Source organism: Terrapene carolina, unplaced genomic scaffold (genome assembly GCF_002925995.2).
Source record: "Terrapene carolina triunguis isolate 2854851 unplaced genomic scaffold, T_m_triunguis-2.0 Scaffold537, whole genome shotgun sequence".
Lineage (NCBI taxonomy): Eukaryota > Metazoa > Chordata > Testudines > Emydidae > Terrapene > Terrapene triunguis.
In genome coordinates, this window is record NW_020664888.1 from 7,824 (window position 1) to 18,806 (window position 10,983).

At 61.6% G+C, this 10,983-nt stretch overlaps 1 protein-coding gene across 1 annotated transcript; it reads right to left on the reverse strand.

The window, feature by feature from the left end:
- Positions 1 to 624: 624 nt before the first annotated feature.
- On the reverse strand, positions 625 to 4,530 carry LOC112125486 (translation initiation factor IF-2-like). Its single transcript, XM_026658942.2, has 2 exons — positions 4,490 to 4,530; positions 625 to 1,844 (listed from the first exon to the last, which is right to left on the reverse strand). The coding sequence occupies exon 2, from the start codon at positions 1,816 to 1,818 to the stop codon at positions 814 to 816; it is 1,005 nt and encodes a 334-aa protein (XP_026514727.1). The 5' UTR covers positions 1,819 to 1,844; positions 4,490 to 4,530; the 3' UTR covers positions 625 to 813.
- Positions 4,531 to 10,983: the final 6,453 nt, after the last annotated feature.

Below are 10,983 nucleotides of genomic sequence, written 5' to 3' on the forward strand. Positions count from 1 at the left end.
CCCAGTTACAAACGCCAGGGGGCTGGGGCAGGCAGGGACCCAAGCCTCATGTACTTTCCCCAGCAGCAGCCTGTGACCCTGAGATCAGGGCCGCAGAGGTGGAGCTTCTTGGGCCATCAGCTGGCCCTGGGTCCCATCACCGTGCCCCACCACAGCTGCATCTCAGCATGTGTAAGCCCAGTGGCAGTGCAGTGGTTGGCACGGGTGCCACGTTGCTACCCTGCAGTGCTCTGCCATGACACGCAGGATTAGAGAGGGAGGTGGGATCTGGGTTCAGATCTAACCACAGCACCGGGGGCTGGCGCTGCCCGACAGCGCTATGGGCAGAGGGTGGCGCTGTGCACAGCTAGAGGCGTTGCCCCTCTGAGTTCCCTTCAGGCTCCTGCCCCCCTGCGTGTGGGGTGGGGGGGCAGTATAGGATCCTCCAGCAAGTTATAGCCCTCCTTACCGACTGGCAAGCGGCTGGGAGGGATGTGCAGCTGGGAGTGATCTGCCATGGCCGGGGGGGGGGGGGGGGGGGGGGGGGGGAGGGGGGGGTAGATGGGCCCCCAGGTCTGATCTTGTCTGTGCTGCTTAGGATCTTGGGGGAGCCACCCAAACAAACAGGGGCACATCCCCCAAGAAACATGTTTATTATTTTAAAAGTCTCCGGCAACGGATACACGATAGAAAACCCCCCATGCGCCCCAAGGGGCAGAAATCTGTACAAATATACACGAGGAGGGGGCAAGCGAACATGGGGGGGAGGGCCCCAGGGAGGGGAGATGAAAACCCACACCTGCTCCCAGCCACCCCCTTCCCCCCCAGCACCCCTCAGTTCATCTTGACCAGGATCTGTTCGGAGAAGAACTTCTTCAGCTGAGCCACCTCGGCCGACAGCGATGCCAGCTGGCTCCGGAGGGCACCATTCTCCGTCTGGTACCCGGGCTCCTGGAGTGGGAGGGGGGGCGACCCCCCAGTGCTGTAGCACTCCCCAAACGGTGCAGCCCCCACCCCTGATGCTGCTGCCCCGTTCCTTTGGTCCTCCCCTCCGGCTGCGCCCCCCCGCCAGTCCCCGGCGGGCGGCGACGGGGCATAGGGGGCCTGGGCCTCGCTCCCCATCTCCTCGGGCCCCCCGGCCATCTTGAAGCGCAGCTTGTGGGGCAAGCTCTTGACGGCATCCCCCGCCGGGTCATAGCGCCCCCCCCGGCCTGCCTCCCCCGCCTCCCCGGGGGCCTCGGGCACCAGGCAGTGCCCCTCGAACCCGTCCCGCTCCTCAAAGAAGACGGGGCTGCCCATGCTGGAGCTGCCGGGCGTGGAGAACCCGGAGTCCTCGGAGTACCCCCCGCCCGGCTCCGACTGGAAGGGGCGGCCGTAGCGCGGCGGTGGCGGCAGGGGCTCGGTGCCCAGTGGGTACGGGTAGGGGGCGGGCGCAGCGGCCGGCCTCGGGGGCTCGGCCGGCTCGCGGATGAGGCCGAAGCGGAACTTGAGGGCCAGGAGCTCGGCCTTCAGCCGGGCGTTCTCCTCCAGCAGCGCCAGCACCCGGCTCTCCAGCGCCAGGTCGTTGACGCGCCGCTTCTCCCGCGAGCGCTTGGCCGCCTCGTTGTTCTTCTTGCGCTTGTCCCAGTAGCCGTCGTCCTTCTTGTCCTCTGGGGTGAACTCCCGCTTCCGCCGGGCCGCGCCCCCCGCGGCCGGGTCCTGGGGCCTGGCCCCCGCCACCAGCAGCCCGCTGCCCGTCAGCCGGGCCGGCGAATCCTCAGCGAAGCAGGACACGGTGATGCAGAGCTTGGCTGGGCCTGGCGAGGGCAGGCGAGGTGGCTCCTCTGGTGATGAGCTCATGGCGCCAGGGGACGGGCCGCGCCCGGCTGCGGGGGGGAAAAGGGGGGGTTAGCGTGTGTCAGGTGATGTGTGGAAGCTAATGGGGGGTAAGCCTGGCGGACGTCCCTGTGGGTGTGTGCAAGTGTTTGTGAGCACGCATTTCCGTGTGTGTGTGTGTGTGTGTATGATGGTGTCTGTGCTTGTGAGTGCACACTTGTGACTGTATCTGGGTATGCGACAGCGAGTGTGGCTGTGCTTGTGTTGGGTGTATCACAAGCATGTGAGTGTATCTGTGTGTGTGTGTGTGTGTGTGTGCGCGCGCGCGCACTTGGCCTGAAGCTGAAGTTTGTGTCATATGTAAATAATTTTATATATCCAAATTAGTTCCATACATAATTTGCATAAATGTCACTTATGGGACTGCACAGCCCCTCCCCCTGGCCTCCTCCCTCCTTGTCTGTCAGGTTGTGACACAAACACCATCACACACACAAAAAAACAAAATCAGCCTAACACAACCATGGCCACAAACCCTGATCAGCCTAACACACACACACACACACACACACACACACAGATCAAGAGCACCTCACCTCTCTCTCAGACACAACACACAGAGTCACACTCAAACACTGTCCCATACGGTCACACAGACACACACAACCCTCATAACAGACACACGACGTGCACACAGTCACACGTACACACCCACACCCAACACCCCCGTAGACAGGGATAGATCCGCCAAGCCTCACCCCACCCACCCTCTGGCGCAGGCCGGACTCACTCCGGGAACCCGCTCAGCTCTGGCCGGCTGTGTATGGTGCGGAGCACAGCCGGGGGACTCACAGCCGTGTAAAACCACCGTGGATTCACCTGGGGCGGGGGCTGAGCTCAGAATCCGGCCCTGACATCCCATATCCCCCCCCCCCCCAACCTCCCTGCACGCTGGCTGGGCTTTACCCGAGCCTGGGCGATCCCGGACCCGCTGTCCCTGCTCCAGGCATTCCAGCCCTGGGACAGGACGTACTGCCCTCCCCCCGCCTCCCCCCCAGGACAAACAAACTTGCTCTGAGCCAGTTGCTATTTTTGGCTGCGTCACAGGAGTGGGGGGGGGGGTTTGTCGATCCCCCCCCCCCCCCCCCCCCCCCCGCACTCCCAGGGTTAATCCCCAGCGCAGGGGGAGGGATTGTGAATGTTTTATTTAGAAAAGAGAAAGTGAAGGAATCACACACAGCCAGCCACACAATCACACACAACCAGCCACACAATGACACAGAACCAGCCAGTCACAATTACATATACACACAGCCAGCCTACCACACAATCACACAGACACACACAGACACAGAGCAAGCCAATCACACACAGCCAGCCAGAAACACAATCACATACACAGAGGTACCCATATATCCAAACATGTAAGCACACACACATACATCCAGCACACAAACACACACAATCACACTTGTTTACACACATATATCCACACGAATTGAAATAAATGTGTGCAGCCATACACATTTACACGCAGACACACACATTATAAAGGCACACACTCTTACAAACACACAGTCACACAAACACAGCTGCAAAGAAATGCACACCACTATTTATATACTACACACAGTCTCACACGCAAATACACAAATCCTTCTAAGCACACAAACAGGAATGCAAAGAAATAGTCATATAAATGCACACAGCTGTACACACAAGCACAAAATACACACAGCCACATATGCAAACACAAAACACACACATCCATGTTAACACACACACACAAGTATACAAATATACCACCATATCTGCACACCCATATATGGACATATACACCCACACACAAACACACTGGCACAAAGATGTACACACACCCATATATGTAAACTGTTAACACACAAGTGTATACACCCACATCTACACACCCACAACTAGGCAACTGCACTCTCCACCACAAAATGCCTATACAAACACTTCGCCATCCATGCCAACCCCAACACCCCCATCTGCACACACACACACAATACATTACACCTGCAAACAAACCCACATACAACAGCCCAACAAATACACAACCCCTCTAGTTACACAAGCCCAAATGCAAAGTACAGAGAGATTCAAAGAACAAAGCTACGCACATAGAGACCACAAATACACACATGCTAAATATGTAGTCATACACACAAACCCATGTTACCATGCCCTCACAAATACACATCCCTCTACACACACAGACCCGCAAACACACCCCACCACATGAACACAGACAAGCGTAAGCAGCCAGAAATGCAAACAAATGATAAAACACCCACAAAAGTTATACAAGCCTAGTGACGTCTAGAGCCACACCAGCACACACAGCCATGTGTGCACACACACACTGCTCACACAATCACCCAGAGCCATGCATACACAGAGAGACACACACAGACAGCCATGACACGCACACACCTACACACAGACACAGACACACACACAGCGCCATGTACACACGCACACAGACACACACACAGAGCCATCACACACACGCACACAGAACCAGGCATGTTTGCACACACACAGCTACACACACACACACACACAGCCCCTCCCCCACCTCACGCAGGTTGTGGGGCGGAGGGTGCCTGTCCCCCCCGGGTCCCCGCGTGTCACGGTGGCCCCCGCCGGGCTGGGCGCTGCCCCGGGTCCTTACCGCCCGCCGGTCGCTCCGCTGCAATAGGGCCCCGACGCCCCTTCGCCGCTGCCTCCCACCGCGTCTGCCGCGCGCGCCCGCTCCGGTCCCTATTTGTGCCAAGTTCAGCCCGGGTCCCAGCCTCACCTCGGGTAACCCCGGCACGTCACCGCCTCCTCCCCCGCCCGTCCCCCTGGCAACCGCGCGCCATGGCAACAGGCACCGCCCCCCGGCGACGGGCTGGGATGCTCCGCGGGAGCCGGGCTAGGGAGGGGAGTGGCAGAGCCATTGAGAGGCACCCCCAGGAGCCAGTGGGCCCCCCACCCCTCCCAGAGCTGGGGATAGAACCCAGGAGTCCTGGCTCCCAGACCCCCACCCCCATTAGACTCCACTCCCCTCCCAGAGCTAGGGATAGAACCCAGGAGTCCTGGCTCCCAGCCCCCCCCCATTAGACCTCACTCCTCTCCCAGAGCTGGGGATAGAACCCAGGAGTCCTGGCTCCTGGCCCACCCCCCTCCAATCACCAGACCCCACTCCCCTCCCCGAGCTGGAAGTCAGGACTCCTGGGTTCTATCCCTAGCTCGCCACCCATCTTCCCCTCCCCCCATCCAGCCCCTTCTTCCTACATCCCCTTTTTCTCTCCATAGTAACCAACCTCTCCTCTGGGCCGGAGCTTGTGGCAACCCGACGCTGCCATGGCAACCCACTGATGTCAAAGGGCCCGGAATAACTGGGGCAGGATCCGGCAGGTGCATGGAGCCGGGGGACCCGATGGAGTCCTGCTCATTAGGTGAATTACGGTAATGCCTAAAGGCCCCCAACTGAGATCGGGGCCCCACCGTGGGCAGACCCTGCCCCAGAGAGCTCGCCATCTGCATAGACAAAGGGTGGGAGGGGAAACTGAGGCACAGTTAGGCTTGCCTAAGCTCAGTGGCAGAACTGGCAATAGAACCCAGGAGTCCTGACCCCCAGCCTCCCCCCTCCAACTAGTAGCCACCGCTGCCCTCCCAGAGCTGGGGCTAGAAACCCGGTGCCCTGAGGCCCAGCCTCGTGTCTTGGCTAGTAACCCAGGCTGCCTCTTTGCTTAGACATCCCGATGATTTCAAACCCACCCCTTGGGAGCGGGGCCGGGGGCTGCTCTCAGCGATCCTGATTGACCCTGTCCCCCCCCGCCAAGCCACCTTCTGCCCCCCCCGATCCCTCCGCCCCCAAGCTGCCCCCCATCCCCCGTCCATCGCCCCCGATCCCTCCGCCCCCAAGCTGCCCCCCGGCCCGCGTCCATCGCCCCCGATCCCTCCGCCCTCAAGCTGCCCCCCGGCCCCCGTCCATCACCCCCGATCCCTCCGCCCCCAAGCTGCCCCCTGGCCTGTGTCTATCGCCCTTGGCATCTTTGCTGGTTACGTTTCATTTTGTCCTTCTAGGAACCAGTCTCAGCAACCCCCTCACCCCACCCCGTCTGGGAGTTAAGGGCACATGGGAGGGGCAAGGGGAGCAAGAGAGGGGGGCAAATCTCCAGCAGCTGGATGTTGGTGTCTTTCCTTTACAGCATGTGTGTGTGTGTGTGTGTGTGTGTGTTCACACTGAGTGTGTGTGGCAATATGGACACAGTGCATATGGGATGCGTGTGCATGTGCATGTGTGTCCATTGAGTGGGCGAGGGTGTATGAGGGCTGTGTGTGTGTGAGGGAAGTGTGGGTTTATGTGGAAGTATACAGTGTATATAGGAGGGGGTGTGAATGAGTGTGTGTGTGCGAGTCATGTACAGTGTGTGGGTGTGGGTGTTGGAGGGAGTGTCTGTACAGTGTGTGTGTTGCTGAGGGTATGTTTGTATGTGGGATCTGACACAGTGTATGAGGTCTGAGGGTATTCCAAGTGTTGTGCCAGTGTTGTGCATTGTGGGGGTGGGAGGGCGTGGGAGACACTGTGTGTGTGTGTGTTGGTGGTGGTGTGCAGACTGGCATGTGCGCACAGCAGGGGATGTGCACTCTGGGGTGTGAGCGTTGGTGTCAGGTGTGTGTGTGCAGTGCGAGGGGTGTGTTTGTGCAGCTGTGAATTTAGCACACGCCCTTTGCCCTAGTTGCGGCAGGTGGTGAGTGGGCAGAGCGTGTGTGAGTGTGTGTGTGTGTGTGTGAGTGTGCATGCAGAGGGAGAGTGTTGGTCCTACACTGTATTTTGGCACCCGGCCCTTCGCCCCAGTTCGGGAATCTGGGAGGGGTGTGTCTGTGAGTCCCATATTGTGATCTTTGCTGGGGTGTGTGTGTGTGTGTGTGTGTGTGTGATACTGGGGTCTCTCAACAACCTCCATCAGGACAAACTTGAGGGGAGGGACTTGCTAGCTGAGGGGGGCAGAGAATGGAACATGGAGGCTTTCTCCTCTAGGGGGCCCCCGGCTCCCATCCGGGGGCAGGCACCAGCCCCATGGTGGGAGACGCCCCCTAGGTGACATCAAGAGGCACAGGGAGGTGACCCTAGGGGCCTGATCTGCACACACGCCGACTCCCCACACCCAGGCCCCGGCGAGGCGGGATCCAGGGGGCGGGAAGGAGGTTACGCAAGCTGGAGGCTGTTATGTAACGGCCTGGCCCAGGCCCAGCTGCTCGGGCTGGTGGCCTGGCTCCAGTTACATCATCAGGCAGGACCCGCCGAGGCAGCAGGAGGATGAAGTGCCATGTCCTGGACCCCTGGCGGGGGGTTGGGGAGGGCACACGGGGTCAGATGCCCAGCCCAGCCCCCCCTGCTCTAGCCCCTGCCCTCCCCGAGCTGGGGATAGAACCCAGGCATCCTGGCTCCCAGCTCCTGGCGCTGTTCCAAACACTGGTGATCTACTGCTCTGTGCCCGGCGTGTACGTGGGCTCAGCGGTGAGGGGAGCATTCAGACCCCCTGCTCCAAGATCACAGGCCCCAGGCAGCTCAGCGGCTGGAGAATCCCCCTCAGCCGTCAGCAGTAGAGGGGTCTATGATCCATGGCACAGCAATTCCTTCTCCTTCCAGCAGGGGGTGCAGCTGGCTCCTCAGAGCCCACCCCCAGCTGTCCTTTCTTCCAGGGGGCTCAACCGGCCAGTGGCTGGGCTGAGCCAGGAGGTATTGGAGCCAGCCTGGCTGGTGGCCGTGGTGCTCGGCCAAGGAGGGGACGGTCTTGGAATATGCCCAGCAGGGACAAGCTCACGAGGCCTGGGGAGCTGGGAGGGGAGTGGGGTCTAGTGGTTAGAGCAGGGGGGGGCTGGGAGCCAGGACTCCTGGATTCTATCCCTGGGAGGGGAGAGGGGGCTAGTGGTTAGAGCAGGGGGGCTGGGAGCCAGGACTCCTGGGTTCTATCCCTGGCCCTAGGAGGGGGGGCGCTAGTGGTTAAAACGGGGGCGGGACTGAACGGGAAGGAAGCTGGGCTGTGCCCCCCCTCCACTCCCCTGGCGCCAGCTGGGTCAGGGCAGGCGAGTTGTGTAAGGCGGCTCCCAGCTGGGACATCATGTTCCCAGGCTGCCTATTTATAGCGCCCGCCGCCCCCCCCCCCCCCCACACCCCACAGATTACCTGTTTATGCAGCTGGGAGGGGGGGAGGCAGAACTCCTGGGTTCCCTGGGAGGGGAGGGGGGGTTAGGGGGTGGAGCAGGGGGTGGGAGGCAGGACTCCTGGGTTCCCTGGGAGGGGAGGGGGGGCTAGGGGGTGGAGCAGGGGGTGCGAGGCAGGACTCCTGGGTTCCTTTCCTGGGACGGGGGTCCAGCAGTAAGTGGGGGGCAGGGGTAGGGCGTCTCTTTCCCTCCCCATGGGGCTCTGCCCAGTTCCTAGAATCCCAGCGCGAGCTCCCATCCCCGGGCCGGGGCCAGGGCAGCAAATCTGCACCCCTTGGCTGCAGCCTGCAATGGGGCAGGTTCCAAAGTGGGGGGGGGGGGGGAGGCGGCAGCCCTGGGGGGCCGCCTGCCAGAGCCTTCCCCATCTGCAGGGGTGGGGGGAACTGCTGTAACTCTGCTGGTCTCTACAATCCCATTCCACATCCCCCTGCTAGCCCAGCTCTGGGCTCCCCCCCCACCGGCTCTGCCGGTGCCCCTCACTCCCAACGCGCAGCCCCTGCTGGCCCAGCCCTGGGCTCCCCCCCCAGTTCTGCCGGTGCCCCTCACTCCTGACCCGCAGCCCCTGCTAGCCCAGCCCTGGCCCCCCCCAGCCCTGCCAGTGCCCCTCACTCCCAATCAGCACCCCCCTGCTAGCCCAGCCCTGGGCTCTTAGGTATCACAGACAGTTCCATTCCCTCCTGTCAGTGGGCCGGGGTGGGGTGGGGGGCTCGGTTGGGGCCGGGCCGGTTCTGTGACGGGCACCTGCTCTCTAAAAGCTTTGGCCGAGATCCAGCAAACTCATTTCTGCCCCGTGACCCGGCCGGGATCTGGACTCAGCCCAGATTCTGTCCCAGCCCCCCTTCCCCAGACCCAGGGGCCCCACAGTTCTCCTCCCCTCCCCCCCAAAGCCTCTGGTGCTGCTGTTTCCTGCCCCAGGTTTGGGGCCTGGGCCCTTTGCCCAGCCTCTGACTGAGGCATGGGGCAGACAGAGGGCGATCGTCCCCTGCCCCAGGCTGCAAGAGGTGGGCAGAGCCCCCCACTCTTGTTGGGGTGTCAGTGGCTTAGAGCAGGGGAGCAGTGAGATCACATCCCTCCTCTGGGGGGTACTAGTAGGGCCCAGGGGGCAGCCTGGCCTGTATCCCGAGTTACACCCCCATGCTCCTATGGTGGATGGGGCTGGACCCGCCCCAGGGACTGGGGAGGATGCAGGTCAGGGGGGCTGCAGGCTCAGCCAGGCAGGGACGATGACACAGCTGCCTCCCCCAAGCATCCCTGCTGAGCCTTGAGGTAAGAGTAGGCCCTACCAAAACTCCGGAAGCCAAACGTCCTGGGTTTAGGGACCTTCGACACCAGATCTCAAAGCAACAACTTGGAGCTGGGAAGGAGGAGGAGAGAAGGGAGCACAGGACGCCCTCTGCTGGCAGAGATTGTAAAGACATGACGCCCCTCCCCACAACACACACTGCAACACCCCAACACCCACACTCCCCACAACACCCCCACCAAATAGCCCCAAACACAAACACTCCATCGCAGACCCCCCTCACCCCACCCCAAACACACACACTGCCCCCAGCCAGCCCCCCCCCCACACCCTCCACAGTCCAAACCACACACTGCAACCCCCACACCGAGCCCCGTGTACCCCACGACAGCCACACACAGCTTGTAGGCAACACCCCCCACAATCCCCATACACAGAGCCATCCCCACAACACACACGTGCCACAACACCCCAGCGGCTACAACACCCGACACCAGCCACACGCCCCCCCCCCCCCCCGAGACCCCCCGCCCCCACGCACCCCCCCCCCCCCCCCAACAGAGAGATGCCCAGAGCCACCCCCAACGCAGGCCAGAGAGACTGGCGCGTTCGGCTGCCCCACGAGCCTGGGCCACTCCCGGTGGGGCTACTGGGGAGAAACCGCCCGGCTGGTCAGAAGGGATCCACCCCAGGTCAGACCCACGGGCCCATCTACCCTGGCATCCCACCTCCCCCAGTGGCCAGGACGAGGGGTTGCAGAGGAAGGTGCAACACTCCCCCTAGTGGGCACTGATGGAATAACCTGCCCCTGGGCCCACTCCCTGGTAGCACCCCAGGCTTCACTTGGACCCCCTGCTTACCCGGGGGGGAGGGTGCTCTAACCCCCCCCCCAGGGGGAACAACATTAACCCCAAATAGACACTGGCTGAGGGCAGAGTGCTGGGATGGGGAAGCCAGGGGAGGGAAACTGAGGCACACAGCCCAGCAACAGGCAAGCACCCAGTGCCAGGCACTGCACGGGTGGGCCTGGGGGCAGACAGATAGCTGGGGGGTGTATAGAGATGGGGATCTACCTTAGGGGTCCAGTCAGTATCAATAGCCGCCCCCCCCACACACACACACACCTTCATTGGTAACCAGAGCAGAGATTTGGCCTCCCCAGCGCCCATGACTGGGCCCCCCAGCCTCACCGGTGCTGAGACTTCCCATGCAGCAGTCTGGAGGTGACCCTGTGAACCCTCCTGCCCCCCCACCCTGACCCTGCCCTGGAGCACCTCTTTGGGGGCAGAGCAGGACCCCTAAACTCCTCCCCCAGCTGGGCCAGAGACTCACTGATCACAGCCGGGTCACCCTAGCATCTGGGCAGCTCCTGGCCTGTACAACATTTATCCTCCCCCTCCCCCCACCCCGCTGTGGGGAAGAGCTATTCTCGCCCTTGTACAGGTGGGGAAACTGAGGCAGAGGCAGCACAGTGAATTGAACCCAGGTGTCCTCTGTCCCTGGTTGGCGCTGACCTCTCCCCTCTAGCGCCCCTTGGTTATTGAAGGAATGTCCTTGCCCCTCCATCCTGACTGCCCCCAGAGCACCGCCATCAGGCTTCAAGCCGAGAAAATCGTGAGACTGACTTAGAAATCACAGGATTATTATTGCATTTATACAGGGGCATGGAGACCCCCACAGCTTCGCAGGCACCATTGAATCACCCC